The sequence below is a fragment of the Zingiber officinale genome, chromosome 5B, assembly GCF_018446385.1.
Source record: "Zingiber officinale cultivar Zhangliang chromosome 5B, Zo_v1.1, whole genome shotgun sequence".
Lineage (NCBI taxonomy): Eukaryota > Viridiplantae > Streptophyta > Magnoliopsida > Zingiberales > Zingiberaceae > Zingiber > Zingiber officinale.
This window is the reverse complement of record NC_055995.1, coordinates 92283732-92307615: the sequence shown is the minus strand read 5'-3', so window position 1 is coordinate 92307615 and position 23884 is coordinate 92283732. Positions and strand designations below refer to the sequence as shown.

At 36.9% G+C, this 23884-nt stretch overlaps 1 protein-coding gene across 2 annotated transcripts; it reads right to left on the bottom strand.

The window, feature by feature from the left end:
• Positions 1–16721: 16721 nt before the first annotated feature.
• On the bottom strand, positions 16722–22281 carry LOC121985016. 2 transcript variants are annotated; one of them, XM_042538251.1, is made up of 3 exons: positions 21598–22281; positions 17302–17554; positions 16722–17154 (listed from the first exon to the last, which is right to left on the bottom strand). In XM_042538251.1, exons 1-2 carry the CDS (start codon positions 22132–22134, stop codon positions 17339–17341), a joined length of 753 nt encoding a protein of 250 aa, XP_042394185.1. In that variant the 5' UTR covers positions 22135–22281; the 3' UTR covers positions 16722–17154; positions 17302–17338. The 2 variants fall into 2 exon arrangements, with proteins under 2 accessions (XP_042394185.1, XP_042394186.1); XM_042538252.1 differs by lacking the exon at positions 17302–17554.
• Between the last annotated feature and the right edge of the window lie 1603 nt (positions 22282–23884).

The following is a 23884-nucleotide window of genomic DNA, read 5'->3' as shown; positions in this document are numbered from 1 at the left end:
GTGGTTACCTAGATTAAAAATAGTTTAAAGTGCTGAAATTAGACATTTACAGTCAAAATAATCCTTTTCAATCGATTGGGGTTGGGTCTCAATCGATTGACACTACTTCAATCGATCACCTGATCGATTCCGCAAGCTTCTATTCGCGGAGAAAGTGCTTGAATCGATCCACTAATCGATTCAGGCTTGAGTGAATCGATTAGCTGATTGATTCAGTTAGCTTTTGCTCACGGGAAACCTCTCTTAATCGATCGCTTGATCGATTGACTCTGCCCAATTGATCGCCCAATCGATTGAGTTTCTGAATTTCTGAAATCCAATTTCAGTCGAAATTCAAAAACTCCCCAAAAATTCTACAAAATTCTAAAAAATCATAAAAATTGTTGTAGACATTATTTAGGGTATATACTATCATGAAAATATAGTTTTCTAAAAAAATACATCTTATTTTTAAAGATTGACACAAACTTGAAAACTCTTTAAAACTTCAATGTTTTCTTCTAGTTTGTGTTCAATTTTACAATGGTGATTACTATCAAAATATAGTCTTCACCAAGGTTTTCTAAAGTATATTTAAAATATTTTTCAAAACCAATTTTCAACCATGTTCTTTGAGCTCAATATACATGACTTGTACATTAGCTTTCCCAATGATTGGAGGTCACATAACTATGTGTTTTGATGAATTCAAAACTCAATAAGATGCACTAAATCAACACCTTGAGTCTTGTTCATCATCCTAACATCTCACTTGTATCTAATGTGTACTAAAACACATACAAGTCACCTTATAGTCCTTGTGATATGTAAATTTTGATTTTTCCCTAAACTAGGGATCATGCATATCTATCTAGGCATTTTGAATTATGAACATCCACCTAGGATGTCACTTGTCAGTAAATGTCATTGTCCTTAATTGCAAGGAATTAAAAATAATGCATGATGATTTATGACATACATCAAAATAAATGATTTTAAAATATATATATTATAGCTACATGATGTATGTATAACATGTCATGGTATTTTTATATTTTTCATAATAATCATGAATGTTAAACACAATGTCATGACATATGATGGGCAAACAAAGCATGACAATTAGCATAAATAAAATATACCTAGATCACCTATCTAAGTATCTTAAATCCTTAGCTAGTCATAAAATTAAGCCTAGATTGCCCATATTATCTCAAGAAAATGTCAAAACCCAACTTGATATTTCTTTTACTCTTGATTAATTGTGCCAATTTAAATTATGTGTAATTTCTTAAGGTTTGGCACATTTTACTCTTCCAAGAGTAATCAATTAATTTAAGACTTAAATTTGCCCTTAACTCCTTAAGAAAATATCAAAATCCCAACTTTGCATTTCTTTTACTCTTCTCCAGTGTGACAATTTAAATTAATTTAAATCCCTCAAATTTTGGCACATTTTACTCTTTCAAAGAGTAAACATTTTATCAACCACATTTTCAAAGGTTAACACTAACCTTGAAAATGCTCTCCAAGTATCAACTTCATCAAGGTTGAGTTAACTACCCTTCCAATTTGAGTTGACACTCTCTAACCCATCTAAGGGGTAGAGAAGATGCCCCTAGGAACCCAACACCTATTGATGCTTCTTGGATGTTCTAGGTATTCACTAGGGATAGCTTCCCTTGATACCTTCCTAATGACCTTTCTAGGCTTATTAGAAGCCTTGGTCATCTTCTCTATGTCAACTCTAGGGATAGCTTCCCTTGTGACATCCTTAGTGACTTTTTTAGACTTTTTAGAAGTCTTAGCCACATTTGTCTTTGTAAAAATACTTCTAGGGATAGCTTCCCTTGTGTTTTTGACTTGACCACTAGACCTAGGGTTGGTTCCATAGCTATATGGAACCCTATGATAAGAAGGAACATCCTTCTTGGCTTGAGGTTTGTATCTCAAACCCTTTCTACCATTGGATGACCTTTGTGCTCCTATCCTTAGGTCATGCTCATTTTGACCCTTAATAATATTTTTCATTTTCTTTAGGATTTTTTCAATTTTGTCAAGTCTTGACCTCAAAACTGTTGGACCGTTGTGACCAGCTAGAAGGGGGTTGAATAGCCTGCCAAAATAAAACTACAACCCTTCTCGAACTCTTAAACTAATACTTACATAAAAGTAATAGCAGAAAATAAATTAGAAAAAGATGAGGCATACCGGGATTGACTTGGTTACAACCGGAGAGGTTGTTAATCCAAGGAAGATGATTGCACTAAAAACTCCTTCAGGCGGAGAAGCCTCGTACAACGATGAAGCGCAGAAAACAGAAGCTTAACTACAGAGAAAGTGTACAAGTGTAGAAAGAATGAATTGCTTGAATTGTTTAAAAGCTTCTGGACCAAGGCTGTATTTATAACCTTGGTGGGGCACCCCGAAGGGATTCCGGGCGCTCTGGGGGGTAAAACTTTATCCTCCAATGTTCAGATCGTGTTTGACGTGATCTGGTCAAAAAGTCAACTCCGGACACCTGGAAGGGTTCCGGGCGCCCCGGATTGTTCTGGGCACCCCGGACAGCTCCAGGCGCCCCGGCCGGAAAAGTCAACCCTGTTGACTTTTTCCAGCCCGGGTCTTTTACTTCGGCTCCGTTCACCTCAGACCGAGTCTTCCGCTCGCTTGGGTGATCTCTGTCATCCGGAATAGGGTTCACCCGAACCCAACTTCCGGTCTTTTCGAGCAGACTTCCGCTCTAGCTTCTCGTCCCTCGGAATCGTCGCGTGCTTCCTTCTCGTCCGCCAGCGTACTCATCTGCAGTCTTTTGCTTCGGCTCCGTTCACCTCAGACCGAGTCTTCCGCTCGCTTGGGTGATCTCTGTCATCCGGAATAGGGTTCACCCAAACCCAACTTCCGGTCTTTTCGAGCAGACTTCCGCTCTAGCTTCTCGTCCCTCGGAATCGTCGCGTGCTTCCTTCTCGTCCGCCAACGTACTCATCTGCAGTCTTCGTCCCTCGGTCGCACCCCGTGTCGACCTTCTCGCTAGCTGCGTCTCTTGCTCCTCGAGCAGTCTTCCGCTCCAGCTTCTCGTCCCTCGGAACCACCGCACGCTTCCTTCTCATCTGCCGGTGTACTCTTCCGCAGCACCTCGTCCCTCGGACGCACCGCGTGCCGTCCTTCTTGTCGTCTTCTGCTCGCCTACCTGTGCTCCTAAGCTCCTGCACACTTAGACACAAGTTTAAAAACACACAGGACCTAACTTAACTTGTTGATCACACCAACCTTGGGGTTCCAACAATCTCCCCCTTTTTGATGTGAGCAACCCAAGTTAAGCTAGGGTAAAAATAGACATAAAAAAAATAAACTAACTAAATTTGCAATAAAGTGCAAAAAAATAGAAAATTTAGATTTGGTCTACCTCCCCCTAGACTTATACTTTTCCTTCTCCCCCTTTGATCACATAAAAAAATGGGGTTCCGAAAAAATCTAAGGGTAAACAAAATTCTAAGTTGAATAAACTCTAAGTTAGAGAATTTGCAAAAATATTTTTGAAAAAAAAAATCTAACTTAAAAAAATTTTAAGTAAGAAAATTTTCTAAAAAAAAAATTCTAAGTAAAGCTTTAAGTAAAAAAATTCTGACTTTAAGAAATTTTGCAAAAAAAAAAATAAAATATTTTCTAAGTAAGATTTTAAGCAGAAATTTCAAAAATACTTTTAACTTTTATGTAAAGGTTTTGTGAAAAAAAAAATTCTAAGTAAAAAAAAAATTAAATTTTTTTAAAAATGTTAAAAAAAAAAACTTTTTAAAGTATTATTAAATTTCCACTTTAATGCTTTAATCAGAAAGTTAATTAAACATTTTTATTTCAATATTTTGGCTTCAGGTCGTGGCGAGACACTAGGCCTTCTTGGTTATTGGAGCAACAACCACTTCCTTGGACAAAGCCTCATAAAGAAATTCATTGTTTAATTTTCTCACTAAAAGCGCTAATTTCGATTAAAATTTAAGCTAAGCAAGATTTAGGAACCCAATATAGGTTCCAGCCTACTGGATTAACCAAAAATTTCTTAGGGACATATTTTCTTGAAATATTCCTAATTTGTCCCTAGTGATATCTATAATACCAATTTAAATTATTAAACTTTCTAAAATTTGTATTAGATAGGCATGCACAATTTTTCAAGTTATCTACTTGAATTTTCAAATTTTCATTTTCTGATTTCAATTTCTCATTTTCTAATTTAACTTTATCTAATTCTTCTAAAGGATAGGATTTAGCTAATATTATTTTTAAATTCTTAATTTCTTTTTCTAACTTGCAGCAGTCTTTCGTTAGCAACTTAACAAACTTAAAAGGTTTATCGGGAGGAAGAGATCGTACCTCACTTACGTTATCGATCTCATTGTTTGGGTCTCCCCCTGAACTGTTATTTTCTTCCAATGTAGCTCCCCCTTCATCGATGCTCTCGATGCTCATCTCGGAAGAGCTTGAATCACAGTCATCGTCTTGATGACTCGTCATTAATGTGAGTCCGGAGAATGCCTCGACTTCCGATTCGGACGACATATCGTCCCACGTCGCCTTTAGGACCTTGCGCTTTTGGGTAGGGCTTTTTACCTTTATCCTTGTCCTTGTTCGTCGGCTTAGGGCAGTTGTCCTTGACGTTCCCTTCTTCGTCACAATGGTAGCAGCGGATGGTCCTTTTCTTTCTGCCCTGCGGATGGTTAGTAGTTCTAGATTTACAAAGCTTTTTAAATCATCTACCATCATTACCATTTCCTCGTCGTCGAAAGAAGATTCCGACTCAGGTTCGTCTCTCGATGCTTTAAGAGCGACGTTGTTCTTGGGCTCCTTCGTACCTGCACATCTTGATTCGTGCACTTCAAATGTCGAAAAGAATTCTTCTAATGTAATTTTCTCTAAATCTTTCGAAATGTAAAAGGCATCTACTAGTGACGCCCATTTTGAATTTCTCGAAAAAGAATTTAACGCGTACCTTAGTGAATCTCGGTTACTTACCGTCTCTCCGAGATTCAAAAGTCCGGTGATCATTTCCTTTATTCTTGAGTGCAAATGTGCAACTGTCTCGTCTTCCCCAAGTCGCAGGCTGGTGAGCTGGTTGCGGAGTAGATCTCATTTTGTGAGCTTTGCTTCGGATGTTCCTTCGTGCAGCTCAAGGAACTTCTCCCAATGTTCCTTCACGGAGTCGTAGTTACCGATCCAGTTGACTTCTTGTGGCGGAAGAACGGTTAGTAGATGGTACTCAGCTTTGCCGTTTGCCACGTAGTCGGCCTGCTCCTTTTTCGTCTAGTGGTGTTTCTCCTTACCTTCTGGTGCTGTAAAATCGAATTCCATAATTAACATTAAATCGAAATCGGTTTAAAGAATACCTGCATTCGCTTTTTCTAGCTAGCGAATTCCCCTTCGAACTTCGGCGGGTAGATAGTTAGTCCGACCATTATCTTTGCTTCGATTAACGATTAGTCCTCCTGAAGCACCTTGGCTCTGATACCACTTGTTGGACTGTTGCGGCCGGCTAGAAGGGGGGTTGAATAGCCTGCCAAAATAAAACTACAACCCTTCTCAAACTCTTAAACTAACATTTGCATAAAAGTAATAGCAGAAAGTAAATCAGAAAAAGACGAGGCACACCGAGATTGACTTGGTTACAACCGGGGAGGTTGTTAATCCAAGGAAGATGATTGCACTAAAAACTCCTTCAGGCGGAGAAGTCTCGTACAACGATGAAGCGCAGAAAACAGAAGCTTAACTACAGAGAAAGCGTGCAAGTGTAGAAAGAATAAATTGCTTGAGTTGTTTAAAAGCTTCTGGACCAAGGCTGTATTTATAACCTTGGTCGGGGCGCCCCAAAGGGATTCCAAGCGCTCTAGGGGGGGGATAAAATTTTATCCCCCAACGTTCAGATCGTGTTTAAAGTGATCTGGTCAAAAAGTCAACTCCGGACGCTCAGAAGGGTTCCGGGTGCTCTGGACTGTTCCGGGCGCCCCGGCTGGATAAGTCAACCCTGTTGACTTTTTCTAGCCCGGGTCTTCTGCTCCGGCTCCGTTCACCTCAGACCGAGTCTTCCGCTCACTTGGGTGATCTCTGCCATCCAGAATAGGGCTCACCCGAACCCAACTTCCGGTCTTTTCAAGCAGGCTTTCGCTCCGGCTTCTCGTCCCTCGGAATCGTCGTGTGCTTCTTTCTCGTCCGCCAGCGTACTCATCCGCAGTCTTCGTCCCTCAGTCGCACCACGTGCCGACCTTCTCGCTAGATGCGTGTCTTGCTCCTCGAGCAGTCTTCCGCTCCGGCTTCTCATCCCTCGGAACCACCGTACACTTCCTTCTCGTTCGCTGGTGTACTCTTCCGCAACGCCTCATCCCTCGAACGCACCGCGTGCCATTTTTCTCGTTAGCTGAGTCTTCTGCTCGACTACCTGTGCTCCTAAGCTCCTGCACACTTAGACACAAGGTTAAAAACACACAGGACCTAACTTAACTTGTTGATCACACCTAAACAACCTTGGGGTTCCAACAAAAACTTGATTTTCTTTCCATAAATCCTTAGATTTTGGTTTATCATTAAATCCTTGAGCATTTTTATTTCTAGGCTTATAACTAAGGTCCTTGGAGTTATTGCCTAATTTGTCTACCTTCCTAGCCTTAGGTGTGGTAGTCTTAGAATGAAGAGCTACATATTTTTCTTTAATCCTATCATGTCTTCTATTTTCATGATAAATAGCATTAAAATGATATAAATTTAAACTAGCAAGTTTTTTATCATGGATCAAAGGAATAGGATCAATGAATGATACCTTGGAGTTTACCTTGGAAGCTCTCCCTTGACTTGTGCTTCCTCCTTTGACTTTGGTTCAATTGTTATACCTTTGCTTGTAGGAGTGACACATGATCCTCCATTTGATTTTTCTTGACTTGTGGAGGTGGTACCATCTTCTTCTTCTTCTTCACTTGATCCAAAGGTAGAGGCTTCTTCTCGCTCCAGAGTCAATGATCTACACTCCCCCTCAATCCTAGAGGTGGATGCTTCATCATCTTCATCCTCTTGCACATGAAACAAAGAGTATGCTCCCTCTTTGCTCTTTTAGTTGCACTTCTTTGAGGATGAAACTTCTTGGACTTCTTCTTCGGAAGTTCAACATCTCTCAACTTTGGAGTCCTCTTTCTCTTGATCTTGATCCACTGAGTCGCCCTCTTTAGATCCTTCTTGATTTGGAGCAGTGAAGGGGTTCTCATGGATCTTTGCCAATTTACTCCAAAGCTCCTTGACATCTTTAAATTCTCCCACTTCCAAGAATCGAAGCTTATTGATATGAATGGTGGAGGCACCCTCGCGTCGAATCCAAGTCCATCTTGGAATTCCATTTTAAGTTGAGCCTTTGATGAAGTCTTCAACTTGTTAAAATTTGCTTCAACTTCTCCCTCTAGCTTGTTGCCCTTTCCGGTGATGATTCCGGTGAAGAACGACCTGGCTTTGATACCACTTGTTGGGACCAAAGGATGTCCACATATCTCCACAATGGCATGATATTGTCCACTTTGGGTCTAGACCCTCACGACTTTGCTCTTGGGCTCTACCCAAAAGGCCTCATGCCAATGGAGATATCATGCATCCTTTTAATCTCATGATCTTTACCAAATCTTTTCAATGTAGGACTTTGATTGAACCGTAACAATAGGTTCCTATGTGTTCATCTGTTTCTCTTGATTATATAAATATCCTCAAATATATTTTTTTACCCTATATATTTTTTTAGTGATTTTTCAAACACCAATATGTTCGTAAAATATAATTTGGATTTTAAAAAATCATAGATCCAAATATATTGGGTCAAATTGATTTTTGAAGACATGCATATAATCATGACAACTATATGAACACATAAAATTAATTTAGCTCTCTGACATTTATTTGTAATTCTAACAAGTTCAACTAATTCAATTTAATTTCTAACTCTAGCATGTTCAACTTTCATTTGAAATCCATCTATTTGACTTAGGTATGAAAAAAAAGTAATCGGTCAAAAAAATATTTCAGAACATTTATATATTCAGAAGAAATAGATGAATATATAAAAACTAGTTTCATCTTATTTCGAGCTCTCTATGTCCATTAACAGGCTTAAGAGATTTTTTTTTTAATTACCATGGTTTGCAACGAATTCTGAAATTCGTTACAAAGTTTGATTATATATGTCTGATGCCGGGTAATAGACCTAGAGAGCTCAGAATATGATGAAATAAGTTCCTATGTGTTCGTCTATTTCTCCTTATTATTTAAATATTCTTGAATATTTTTTTTACCCTATATATTTTTTCAATGATTTTTCAAACACCAATGTATCCGTAACCTATAATTTAGATTTAAAAAAACACAGATCCAAATATATTGGGTCAAATTAATTTTTGAAAACATGCATATAATTAGAACAACTATACGAATACATAAAATTAATTTCATGTCGTATGAGCTCTAACATTAATTTGTAACTTTAACAAGTTTAACTAGTACAATTTGATTTCTAACTCTAACATGTTCAACTTTCATTGAAATCCATATATTTGACTTACCTATGAAAAAAAATATTGGTTCAAAACAATATTTGAGGATATTTATATAATTAAGAGAAATAGACGAACATATAGGAAATAATTTCCTCTCATTCCAAGCTCTCTAGATCCATTAATCGGCTTTGGAGATTTTTTTTTTAATTATCAAGGTTTGCAACGAATTCTGAATTCGTTACAAATTTGCAATGAATCCCAAATTTCGTTGCAAATATTTGCAACAAATTCTAAAATTCATTCCAAACTTTGATTATATATGTCCAATGCGGATTAATGGACCTAGATATCTTAGAATGAGATGAAACAAGTTCCTATATGTACGTCTATTTTTTATGATTATATAAATATTCTCAAATATTTTTTTACCCTATATATTTTTTTCAATGATTTTTCAAACACCAATGTGTCTGTAAAATATAATTGGATTTTAAAAATTCATAACTCCAAATATATTGGATTAAATTAATTTTTAAAGGCATGCGTATAATCAGGACAACTATACAATTACATAAAATTAATTTTTTATTGTTTTGAGCTTGAGACATTAATTGTAACTCTAACAAATTCAACTAATTTAATTTGATTTCTAACTTTGACATATTCAATTTTCATTTGAAATCTATCTATTTGACTTAGCTATGAAAAAAAAATTTAGGTAAGAAAAATATACGAGGACATTTATAAAATCAGGAGAAATAGATAAATACATAAGAACTAATTTTATCTCATTCCAAACTCTCTAAGTCTATTAACCGGCTTAGGAGATTTTTTTTAAATTATAAAAGTTTGAAACGAATTCTGAATTCATTACAAATTTGCAATAAATGCCAAAATTCATTGCAAATATTTGCAACGAATCCCGAAATTCATTGCAAATATTTACAACGAATCCTAAAATTCATTTCAAATTTGTAAAGAATTCTAAATTTGTTGCAAACTTTGATTATATATGTCCGAAGTCGGTTAATAGACCTAGGTTTATTAATTGGTTTTAGAGTTTTCTTTTTAAATTACCAAGGTTTGCAACAAATCTCCTATTCGTCACAAATTCCTAGTAACAATTCATATAAAAAATATTTGCAACGAATTCGGGATTCATTGCAAAATCTGCAATGAATATTGTTTTCGTTACTAAATCTACAACGAATATTGTTTTCGTTGCTAAATCTATGTTTTTTTTTCATCACCAATTTTTAAACAAATATTCATTTTTGTTGCCAAATTGGAATAAAATTTAGTGACAAAATAGTTTTTGTTGCTGATTTACGATAAAATATTTCATGGCTAAATTAGTTGCTAATTAGCAACAAATTTTATTTTTGTCGCAAAATTCATCGTAAATTTGGGACGAAAATTATTTGTCGCAAATATTGATCCCTAAATGAGTGGTTTCTTGTAGTGTTCGTTTGTGTATCTCGTCGTTGCTAACTTATTCTCTTCCATGCATCTTGCTGGTCAAGGATTGCTTGCCAAGGATCTCCTGCTCTTTCTCAATAGGTAATCATTAGTTTATTCTTCTTCCTCATACTGTCACATTACACATCCTTATTTTAGACTCAGACGCGCACAACCAGTCAGTGGCCTCTTTGATGGCGCATGACCAAATCGTAGTGACCTGTTGCCGCCTCCTTAGCCGCAGCCGCTACCACCACTCGTTGGTATTAAGGAAATGTTTTAGATAATTAACCACAACATGTGTGATTTTATGAAAACTACTTTGTTGAACTCTTTTGAAATTTAGTGTGTTGATATTTCTATTACAATGTACATTTGTTATTTGAGTAATTCTGGACATAATAAGGCCTATTGTATGGAGGAGTAAAGAATGCATGTAAAAGTCACAAGATGATTGACTAAAATGCTCTCGTTCTTTTGTGGATGAGGAAAAGTTTTGGTTGAATGCTCCTCCGCTTGTATACAAATTAGATGTTCCCTGCATATTAATATTTTTCAATTGTTCTATATGTTTTGAAAAGTTGTAGTTTTATAAAATGACAATTGGCAAAAGTTGAATGAGTGTGATGCATCAAAAGATGAGAGTGGCTTGTTATGAGAGCTATTCGAGAAGGTGTAAGATGAGGAGGTACTGAAAGTAACTTGGGGGATTGGAAGATACAGATGCACTAAGGGTGTGTTTGGTTCAGGTTATCATATATAATCTTGGTTATGTGATTACTAGGTAAGCTGTACAAGGGAGTAAGCCAAAATGATTGAGATTTTTTTTTATTATTTTGGAAAAAAAACAAATGGTTGGTAGTAATTAATTAAATTAGGTGATAAATATTTTTTTATTGTTACTTGCACTAATATTATTCTCTTTTTATAAGAAATATCGAAAAAGAATAATAATAATCAGTTTAATAGACCACTTGAAGGCGCCCATGGATGGAAGACTTTGGTTCAACATTATCACAAAGTTGTAAGACTTTGGTTCAACATTATCACAAAGTTGCAAGTGTTATTTGAAAATAAAATTTCTTCTCACAATTTATATGATAATAAATTGTTTCATTCTTTAAGATTGATCCTATGACGAGAGCGCTTCCGACTATAATCGACACCTTCGAGAAATTCTTTCACAAAGGACAATGGAAGAATGATTGGACTACAAAAAATATGTAAGTATCTTTTGCTATTTTTTAAGGATATTTTCCATAATTAATATGAATGATGATTAAGATGAGATAGTTTTCATTAGTTTATGCCATTGAAAATCTTAATCTTAATAACTTTTGTAGAATATGTTATGCAGATAAATAAAGAGTACCAATTCTATGTTAACCACAGAAAAGATTAGAGATATGAATAAATAAAAGAAGTTATTCTTTGATATCCTTAAAAAAATTAAGACTGTTACAATGAATGTTAGGCATCTTCCATGGCGTGAAAATTGAATTAGAGCTCAACTTTGAATTACGTGCCAATGAATTCCCCTAAACCATGAAGACCAAGAAATAAACATGAAATAATTTCACAAACCGTAGCATCTTCACCACTTAGGAATTTGACAAAGGTGCTTATGGTTGACCATGCAAGTATGGATTCATCAATGCATAGACATCAAAAGGCCTGACAAGAGAAGACTAGACACAAATGGGTGTACGAAGTACTAGCCACGTTGTAAGTTCCTGAGACTATTTTTCGAAGTTGCAATCCAATACAAGTCTAGATGATCGATCCACTGAGCAGCAGTTTTCATATGGAGTGATCAATAGTTTTCTTTTAGTAAATGGAGTGGTGAATACTAAGCCAAACTTTCCATCATCAGCCAAATAGAAGATTATGTAAACATCTACTAGAATGACAGTGCTACACTGAGACAAATTCTTTATGGAAACTTCTCTACGGCTCTTACTCATTATGGGAAATTTAATTGGCTAAGACTCTATGTCTGTAATTATGGTAATTATGGTGATGGGGTATAAAAACATAGTCTGCACTTGGATCTTAGATCCCACACAAGAATTCTGATTAATGAATGTCTATACATAATATTTGCTAGTTGGTCCGATTGTATTTTGATTGTGTTGTCTACAAATATAGTTGATACAAATTTCACATAGTTCCTTCTGCTTCATTGAATTAATGTAAAATGAAATAGCATTTGGTAATTTATTTGTATATTTGATGATTAATTTGTGTATATTTTTTTACATATTATTGATGTATTTTTTTTATAAAAATTAAATTCATTAATCCATTATTTTGCATACTAATTTTTTTTTAAGGTTGAAATGGTAGATCTTTAATTGACTCGGCCAGAAAGTGAAGTGTTCACGTCTACTGTTGATAATGTGCGTTAGCCAAAGGATTTTGATATCATGACTTGTTACATGAAGGGTTTAGGTTCATTACTTAAACTATATGTAGTGGGTAGTTCTAGAGCCACAAACATCAACTCAAAGTATCATGATAATTGTGAAAATTTTGCAACTATGCAAATAATGATCGATGAACAGAATTAGACTATATGTGAACAGAATCAGACTATATGTGAGCAGCATCAAAGATTTGAGGCGTTATTGCATCAGCTTCAACAGGTCATTTCTAGCTTCTTATTCCTGTTAGGATCTTGACGTCCGCTAGAGGAGGTGAATAGCAGCTCACTCAACGGTTGCTTCCTACAATGGTTAGTATGCATAGCGGAATACAAAAATAAACACTAACAAGAGAAAGCAAACCTAACACATTGATTTAACATGGTTCGGAGATGAAGCTTCTACTCCACTGCTGTCTGTAAGGTGGACGATCCCGATCTGTCAGTGGATGACTCCTTGGAAAACCTCCGTCTAGCTCGAGTAGCTCCTTATGGATAGAGAAACCTCGCCACAAACTAGCACAAGCTCTTGATCACTCAAGAAGACCTTGGAGACTCTAATAGGAGTTAACCACCTCTATTTTCATCAACCTTGGCCAAGCACCCTGAGCTCTATTAAATAGAGCTCGGGAGGAAACACCTAGTTGTATTTCCCGCCACCAGTCAACTAGTATAACCACTAGTCGACTGGTTCTAAGTGAAATTCGACCGTTATAAGTCAACGGTCGGCTACCAGTCGACTGATGAAAACACCAGTCGACTGCTACAGTAATGCTACAGTACTGCTACAGTAATGGTACAGTACTGCTACAGCACACGCTGGAATTTTACCCTAAGTACAGTATCTCATGCACTCGTCCTTGCCTTTTGGAGCTTCTATTGGCCTTGTCATTGTTGTCGGGTCTTCCTTTGCCAAGAGGTCGCGCCTCCGGGACTTCATCTATTGTCAAGTCACACTTGGATTTACATTGTTGTACTTGTATCCTACACACTCACAATGCATATCAAATACAACAATAAACCTAACTTAAACTTACCCTAGAATGCTCCAACAATTCTAGCCTCCACCAATATGCTCTTCGATTCGATCTCTTCCACCACCTCTCTCGCCTCCATCATCAACTATGTAGTTTTTTTATTTTGCAACATTATGTAATGCATATTTCACTACTTATGTTCTTTTGGACAATATTTGACTAGTTGTGTTCATTTGTTAAAAATATTTAACTAATTAATAATAAATTCTACTTTTGTGATGTATTTTAGACACATTATAAAGTTATCACTGGATGAGTAATATATTTTGTGATGCATATAATGCGTCGCCAAAATGATTAAAGAAATAATACAGTAAAAATACATTTCGCGACTCATTTCGTGCATCGCGACATGTCAGAACCTTTTGGCGACACGTAAAAGAAGATGTTGCCAATATTGGTGTTGCGAAATGACAACACCTTTGGCAACGAAGAAGGCATCACGAAATGTTGTAACCTTTGGCGACACATACCTTGATGCGTCGCCAAAGATCATATTGACATTTGCATACGAACTAGTTGCAACACACGTCGGCGACACGTGTTTGCATCACAAAATGTTCTGCGACACGTTTTATGTACATATGGCGACACTAAAATGTGTCGCAAGATGTAAAATTTCTTGTAGTATAATAACGATAATACACCAAATATATTTTCACTGCCTTCGGAGATGAATCTTAATGCTTCCGAGCATCATTATAATAACCTAAGTGTCAGGTAACTAATGCTTCCAAGCCACTAATGACATCCAATGCGGTGAATATATTTACATTTTAAAAGTTATATTCTAGTTATATTTCCATCTCATTGGTTTTTCTATGGGTGTTACTTATTCCATAAAACTTTTGTAAAACATATTGGTCTAGTCATATTTATTTTTTATTTATAAAGAGGATAACTTTGTTGATGTTTATGACTTAGACAACACAGGGATCTCCCAGATTATTGAAGGACATTAATTATATTGCAAGCGGAGACATCTTCCATAAAATGAATTGTAACCTTTGGGGACACTTATATTGCAAGCGGAGACATCTTCCATAAAACACCTCCCGAGTAATGAATATGAATGAATACTAGAAGTAGTATAACAATAACAGTGATTGACCTCGGAGATGATATATTCTTACACTTAATCAAACTTCATTCGATTTTGCTCTTCAATCTTGATTTGAAAGAGGGGCATCTGATGGTAACTGGGTTTTATTTCTTCAAAGAATATTATCATTGAATATACACTTAATTAGACTTTATTTGACTTTACTATTCAGTTTGACTTAAGAATGAGCATCTAATGGTAGCCAGATTTACTCCGAAGGATATGGCAGATTTTCTCGAGCAATATAGTTGAGTTTCTCTTCGTGGGTTGAATAAATATTGCAGAGCAGTAATGTCAAGACTCAATAGAGCAATATCATAAAGGGTAACTGCTGGTCTACCGAGCAATCACGTTAAGATTCCGCAAAGCAATCTCATAAGAGTGACCAAAGGTCCACTTAGCAATAATGCTTAGATCCATAAGAGCAGTCGCATGCCGGATTGTAGAGCAATATTATCAAAGTCTTGTAGAGTAATGTTATTGAGGTCTGCCGAACAATAATGATAAGTTTCCACCTAGCAATAATGTTAAGTGTCTGCAGGATAATAACAAAGGTCTGTCGAGTGATAGCGTTTAGTCTCACAAGGCGATAGCATAGAGGAATGTTGAGTAATATCATAAAATCTCCGTTGAGCAATGATGCTCAGTTCCACAAAGTGACATCATTGAGGTTCAACAAGCAATGTTGTTAAGTTTCTGTCGGACAATTATATTAAAGCCCATAAAGCAATACTATTGAGGGAATCTTTCATCAGGAAGCTTCTAGTTGTCAACATGTGACACTCGATAATTGAAAAAATAAGTGATGGATGTCAGAGGCAGTTCCCTTGATTTCTTCTTTATAATACGTGATGATTAGTGAACGGTGGATGGGTAATAGTTGTCAGAGGTGGTTCCCTGAGAGTCGTCTTCACTTTACGTGGTAGTCAAGGATTGGAAGCATGGCAACATGATCATCAAGAACTGCATACTTACTAACTTAGGCGAGAAGAAGTAAAAATGCACAAAAGCAGATGACGTGGAAATTCTCCTCTAACAACTATATAAGCACCTCAGATGATAACTTCTATGTATGATGATCTTTTGTTTCGAACTGCTGGAGACGACTCTTTCTTCTTTAAGTTTTTTTTTCTTCTATTACTCTCTCTCTCTCCACCTATTACTAACTTGGGCATCGTAGGGATCGCACCGAAGGAGCTGCCCGACTCTAACTAGCGTTACTTTCTCAAATCTACAAAGTCATGTGAGAAAAGAGGACTTGTTGAGAAGGAGAAGCTTGAGCGATGTGAAAGGGAGCTATCAAGTGTATTTACGAGTAGTTGTGTAATTTTATAGGGGATTGATCGGGTGAGATATTTTTTAATAAAAAATGAAAGACAAAAGCTCATGTGATAATTCCAAAAAATAGAATTGCTGTTTTGATTTTTGTCCTTTTTTTCTGTCCTTTAAACGAGAAAGACACTGAGGATTGATGAATGGTCTTTGATTAGGGGTGCAAATAAATTGAACAACACTGGTTTGTCAAACTAGATAAAAAAAATATTTAATTTATATTTAAAATTATTGAATTCAAGTTGAACTCGAATATGTTTAAAAAAAAATTCAAGTTGAATTCATACTTATAATATTTTATTCGATTGTTCACAAGCCGAACTTGAATCTAACTCTGTTTATTTTTATATAATTTTAATTTAAATATGTTCAAATTAAAATTCGAATAATTTGAACCAAACTCAAATTTAAATTATTTAGAATTATTATTTGCTTATGCTCGAATCAAGGTTCCAACAATTCTAATTGAACTCAAGCTCGAATTTTATTTTAAACCAAGCTCGAGCTACAATTAATTGTATTTTCAAGCTTCGAATTGAATTCGAGTATCTCATAATTTTTCAAGCTCAAACTGAATTATTAGTATTTTCATATTATTTAGCTCCATTCGTTTTATTTGCACTCCTAGTCGATGGTTGGGCTAAGTCTAAGTAAGTTAAATATATTTGTTGAATTTGATGGACAAGGAGAGCCGCGTGGGCTAAATGGACTAGATGGATTGGATTCAAAGGTTAGGTTAATCGAATTGGTTGCAAACTAGAGCAATACAACTAGAAAACCAAGTAAACAAAGCAAATCAAATCAAACTTATAGACCAAATCAACCAAGTGAGCTAGGCGAATTAGCAAGATAAGTCTATAAAAATAAAATACTCAATAAAGTATAAGAATCTATAATTTATAGGGATGTGAAATTCACAAAGCAGAAACCATTGTCACAAGTAACAATTTAGAATTTTGCACTAAAAGACTTCTTTGCATTGCTAGTTTAGCTACTTCACAAAACTCAAATAGCAGCTTCCATATATGCTGTGAGCAAGGCAAAAGAGGGTTCGAGTTTCTGCTATGCTCTGCTATCTGACAGAGGGAAAAGCATTTACAGGATCCAATTTCTTTTTGTAAAGCACTATACATTTAAGAAACCAAACAAGATTTCACTGCAGCAGCGGACTAACTGTAACATTTGAGGGTGAAGAAAGGAGGGCATGAACTTTGAGATGGGAACGACCAAGGCTACGCGAGCATGGGTTTAGTCATCGTCCACTTTGTAAGCCTCTACTGTGATGTCAGACAGCCACAGCCCAGGGAAGAGCGACTACATGAAGCAGGGAAATTGAGACTGAGATGCTTAGTAAATAAAGGCATTCAACTTATACATGACAAGAAAACATACTTTATGGTTATAGCCAAGCGGAAAACAAGAGAAAGACATGTATGAAGAATTTATGAGTAGTTTGCATACCAAGTTCTCTATCATCCCCTGTGCAAACCAGATCAGTCTAGACCAAACCAGGCCTATTTAAGCTGAAAATCATGATGCTCAAAGGCTGTACAAGCGCTACAAGGTACTGAAGGGGCAGTTTCAGCCACTGATGAATTACGTTATTCAACACGTCCTGGTTTAAAGTTCTCCATGTGACAGTAATTGAACAACTTCTGGCAGAATTAAACTGACTTGATCGAAGTTCATGTAGTTTCTCCTTCATTGAAGGACTCTGATTTTCATACAACAATTATAATCTCATGATAGTATTATTCACTGAGTTAACGGCCTTAATATATGGTGGCACAGGTACTTCACAAACTAACTGTACAAAAAGAGATAACTCAAATAACAACTTCAATACTCTTATATCTGCTAAATATATTGCTAAAACAAGTTTATTTGAAAACAATTTGCCGTAGGAAATTAAAGGTTACACACAAGGACAATATTAAATACAATTTACATTTGATAGGATCATTTAATGTTACACAAGGAAACTCAATCATGTGTTTTTATTTTGAAAATCTTAAAGAGTTTTCTACCCAAAGTTCAATTAGCGTGCAAAGTCACCTAGTTATTTATCCTCCCACTACAAAACTCAAGCCATAAATGCCTTGCTTAAAACCCTACTTGCCTACAAGTACACCAACCATCTCTCTGTAGTTACTAATACTCCCAGCCGTATGATAGAATAATCAGTGTTTCGAAAAGTGGTTCACATGCGACCGTTGTGCATATGTGATAGGAGGTGATATTCCATATAGCATTTGTAATCTTACGTAAATGGTCCACTTCATATATAGGACCCGGCAGTATACAGCCTGCATATGCAGAAACTCATCAAGAAAATCTGTGCTCTGTTTGAACTTGTTTGACTTGAACAAATCAAATAAAAATCTTAACTATTACTTTCACTGGTTCTCCTCAAATAAAAGGGGTGCTTATTGTGTTTTTTCTCTTCCTATAGAAGAAATACTTTTCTAAATTAAGGTTTTGTTGTGTTAACTTGTAAGTGTTAGTTATTAATACTATAAAATCTTAAGTCAATTCTATTATTTTGTTCCATTCTACTTCTGTAATACTCTCGCTCTCAAAATAATAATAATAATAATAATAATAATAATAATATTTAGCATTCCTAAGACCTTCATTGCGATCTAAATAATCATCTTAATTAGCAACTTAATAAAATAAAGTTTCTACTTTACAACTCTCCTTCAATTAATGAAACATTAAAAGAAGAAAGGAATAATTTGCTCTTCTTCGAATATCCTTGCTTTTGAGAAAAAAATAGAAGAGAAGATAGGAAGGAAGAAGCAAAAGAGGAGAACTTTACCATCTTTATTAGCAAATTTGACTAGTTTTCGTGAGTTCGGCAACAACTCAGAGAGCAAGGCAAGACAAAACATGACTATTCTTGTGGTGCCAATAAAATCCTAAAAAACATGAGAAGAGGAAGAAGATGCGAGGGCTAAGAGTTGCTCTTGTTGCTGAAAGAGGGATCAGTTGCTTTTCTTGCTTACTGGAGAAGAGAAAGGATAAGAAAAGAGAGCTCTTGTTCTTGAGGAAAGGAGAGGAAAAAATAATAGGTTTACTACGATTGGAGAGGAAGCAAATGGGGCAGAAGAGGAAGAGAAAAATAAAAGAAAGGAATGGGCGAAGGGGTGACATATGGTATGGTGGGGTTGCAACATGCTTACAGAGAAAAGGGAGAGAAAAAAATGAAATAGAAAGTTTACTAAAAAATATCCTAATTTGTTTTAAATCGAGTGAACCTGTTTAAACCTTAAATTTGGTTCGATCATAACTTAATCAAATCAACTCTAAATCAATTTCAGTTTGAACCAATATAATCCTTATCTCTACACCTACCCGTTGGAGTTAGTTCGAATCCAATTCAATTTTAATTTAGCGCCCTCACTTCGTGTCCTACAATTTAGTTTATCCATTTATTATTATATATTTTATTTTTAAAATTCAATACTTAATATTTCAAGTCGCAATATTTCTTAATAAAAGTGGTACCAATAGATAGTTTAGGTCATGGGCTTTTCAAATATGTGATTAATTTCAGTTTCCGACAACAAACAGTAATGAATTAGCCCATCAAAGTGATGATGAAGACTTTCAAATATATAATATTAATATTTTAACAAAATGTGCGGGGGCAGTCGCACCCCGTCTCGTCCATGTGGCTATGCCTCTCTTACTAGCTGTTTTCTATTATTGTTATTGCTTTGCTGATCAATTCCAGTGTTCTAAATGGCGCTTGAGGTAGCTGCCTAGGTGGGAGGCGAACCTCACCGGCCCCGCTTTTGTTGGAGGCAGTCGTTTAAGGTGGTCAAACAATGTAAGTTAAAAAAAAAACTCACCTCCTTCCAATTCCGCCTCCACCTCCACCACCGTTGTCGCCGCCCGCCACCATTGTCGTCATAAGGCTTTTATATATTTTGCTATGTTTCACCCGGACAAGTGGTATACGCAAGGCGTTGGTGGGCTGTGACACGTTCGGGTTCTTCGCTTAAGCCCAACGATGAGTCCGGACCAATCACGTGGGTCCGACGACGGGTCCGGACCTGTCACGCGAGCCCGGACGCGTCGCTTGAACCTAACAACGTGTTTGGACGCGTCGCTCAAACCCAACAATGAGTTCAGATGCGTCGCCCCAGCTCGGCGGCGCGTTCGGACGCGTCGCCCTGACTCGATGATGCCTTCAAACGCGTCGCCCCAACTCGGCAATTCGTTTGGACGCGTTGCCCTAGCTCAACAACGCGTTCAGACTCGTCGCCCGAGCTCAGCAAGGTGTCCGTCACGTGACGCTTGGGTTCGGCGAGCCGTCCATCGCGCGACGCCTCTGAAGCCCGAAGCTAAAATGCCAAAAATTTGATTTTTTACTTTTTTTAACTTAGGTTTAATCAAATACTTTAAATTAATAATTTTAATCAATTCCTAGTTATGTTTGAGATAATTTTATTAGGCTTTATTAAAACTTAATAAAATTATCCTATTAATTTAATATATATTAAAAATTTTTAAAAATATAGATTAATTTTTTATTTTTAGTTAATATATATTGTATAAAATCTTATATCAATGGTATTAGTTTGTAAGAAGCTGATTTATGCATAAACATAATAAAAAAATGGTCATATAGGAAGCTTATTGTATTGTAGGAACCTTAATAAAAATCCAATAGCGTAGGCACTGCCTAGGCAGCCGAAACGGTAGGTGGTCACTGACCGCCCTATTTACAACACTTATCAATTATGTAGATCCACTCACACCAGCACTACACCTATTTGGGTTTTACCCATAGCTTCACTCCCTTGACATCTATGTTCACATGTCTTACCACTACTGTATCGAGTACCGACATCTTGATTCCTAGGCTCAAGAATCTAGTTGCATATGATGTACTCTTATATACTTTATCCGTTTAATGTGGTTTAGGTATATCCGTACATGTTACAAGGATTTGAATAGGTTTAGGTAAGAAAATAGGAACACGTTGACGATATAGGGGTGAGTTTGGTTGTAAAGGCTCAAATAGGAAATACCTTCGTAAATTTAATTAGTTATGATAGATAGATATATAATGTACATAAAAAACTCAAAAGAGGGATATGATCAATATAGGCAGCCCCAAATCTTGCATATGGGTTGAGTGGTTCTTCTCATAATTGTGTGATACCTAAAACTTGACCGACATTGAAATATGCAAACATCATGTAGCAATTGGCGAATCAAATAACTATCTTACGCAAAGTGCAAGTATAATAGGTGGATAAGTAAAATAGAGAAATATGTTTTATAATTGATTTTCAAATGCCATTCTCTAGTACGAGAACATTTCAGCAGTCTTGATTCCTCCTAATGCAGCGGATAATTACTTGTTAACAGCTATCTTTCCAGATTGCTCATCTCTCAAGAAGGAAATTTCGGATAACTGAGAAAAGTCCCAAATTAAAGGATGAATAGCTTGATGATACTAAAAGAATTCTTCATTAACTGTGAAAGGAAACAAAAGACGTGCAGTGTGTGATATCGACCTGCGTGAGTTGTACGTATTCATTTTCCAGTTATACATTTCCAGTAATAAATCCTGGATTATGCGCATGCACACGCAAAACGTGATAGCGAGACAATGCCAAGGTGGCAAGTATATGTAATTATGACAATGTTGTAGGGGCATATCAGTAATCTGCTTAATTTTCCGAAGAGAAAATTATTTTTTAAAAAGAAAAAAGAAAAGGTGGGGAGGCGACTGCTTACGTCAATCTGCCGTTGTACAACCCTTGGCCGCTTTTTTGGCCGCCGGCGAGGCCGTGATCCCGTCACGGAGTAGATGTCCTCCTCGATCTCCTCCGCCGTAAGCGTCACCGACAGGCCTATCTTCCTCTCCTCCTCCGCCGCGGATCCCGCCGCCGCAGCCGGGGCGGCGGTGGCCCCGGCGATCGCGCACCCCGTGTTCCCGTTTGGGGTCTTCCTGGTCCTCAGGTTCCACGGCCTCGAGGCCTCCGGGGCCGCCTCCGGCGTCGCAATCTTCATCCGGTCGGCAGCCACCCGGAGATGGCCCATCAGCTTCGCCCTCAGCTCTTCCAGCCCTCCGTCCTCGCCCCCACCGACTCCGTCCTGCGCCAGAGGGAATCTCCCGCAGCCGAGCTGCCCCGCGGTCGGGGTTCCATCTCCGCCGCTTCGTTCGGCAGGGGCGCGGCGGGTTGTTCGCCGGTCGCCCCATCTCGGGAGGGGGAGGCGGTGGCGGAGATTGGGCTCGAGCTCGCCGCGCGGTGGGTCCTGAGCGGTCGCCATGGGTCAAGAATCCCAGCGCTCGACCGGTTGGTGACGGGATCCGATCTCCCAAGGGAGAAATAGAAGGTGAGGAAAGGCGGAGTGGAGACGGCGACGGTTGGAGTCACCGCCGGTGGAAAAAAGAAATAATAACAAAATAAGAGAGAAAGAGACGAATAAAAGAGGAAGAGAGCGAGATTAATTACCAGCGAGGGCGTTATTGGGAATTTCCAAGAACCTTCAAACACGCTCCTCGATTACTAACTCAAAAACATACATGAGGCTTAAACAGGACCACGTCGGATTAATCCACCGGGTGACTCAAAATGTAGAACCTTGGGTTTTAGAATAGTGAAGAACTGCCAGCAGTGAGTCGTCGGCTGACACGTAGGCTTTCCGGGGGTCGCCGAAGGCTAGCGCAGCATAGCACTCTTTCATCACGTGAGAGTCACGCGCAAGGTAGTATTTTTTTAAACTTTTCTTTAGTGTGTATGAAAAATAATGAATCAATATCTTCGTTCTCATAATCGAATTTGTCCCAACTATCTAAATCGATGAATAGAAAAATTGGCCCCGGGCAAATGATGCAATGGTCAGGTGAGGTTTGAATTTTAGTAGAATTTTTTTCCCTTTTTGTTTTTTTTTCTGTGAGAAGTGGATGTAACAATATTGATCGTTTGAATGAATCTTTTTAAGAATTTTTTGATTTATTTTATTGATAGATGAAAATTGTTCATAAGATTAAATTAATCTTAATCATCCCTAAAACTAAGTTTGAGAAGTTAAATATCTGATATTAATTAATAAAATTGAATAGAAAAAGCATGAGTTCATTAGCTAAGAGTTAAAAACTAGATTAAAATTTAATATTTGCTTCTAGGGCAATAGACTTGTTAAGGGGTTAATCAAGTATTTATTAGGAAATAATTATTATTAGTAAATACTTATTTGTTTCTCAGTTATTAAAGAATAATTATTATTAAAAAATACTTATTTGTTTTCTAATTATTATAGAATAATTATTATTAGGAAATACTTATTTATTTTATATTATTTTATATGTTTTCCTATTTTATTTGTTTTCCTATTTTTTATATTTTGTAATGGTATTTATATACTACATATTATCATCAATAAAGTGTATAAATTCTATTGTTAACATGGTATCAGGGGATTAAGCTTAACAGTAATTTTTTTCCTTTTCTCTACAATATCCACCAGTCGCCTTCTACAATGGATGTCGTCGACAACATCACTCGTCGGCTATTTCTCACAAATACTCCTGATTCACCCTCCGCTCTTGTGGTTCTCAACGTCAATGCTCAAGCATCGTTGAAACTCACCACCTCTAATTACTTTACCTGGCACTTGCAATTCACGTCTCTTCTATTCGGATATGACTTATTAAGTTTTGTTGATGGCTCACGTCCTTGTCCCCCTGCGCAGATCATGCCTACAGATGCCACACTATCTCAGGGGAATCCTGATCATATTCTCTGGCTCCGTCAGGATCAACTTCTCCTCAATGCTATTATAGGTTCGATGTCTCCTACTATTATGCAGTTTATTTCTTCATCAACTTCATCTAGAGACGTATGGCAGACGCCGGAGAGAACTTATGCTGCTCCCTCACGTGCAGGATTATGACTCATCGTCAAAATCTTGCTAGCCCTCAACAGAGTAACAGATCTATCACTGATTATATGCAAGACATCAAAAGAAATATTGACGTCTTGCGCTTATGAATGTCAAAGTTAATTTTGATGAGCTC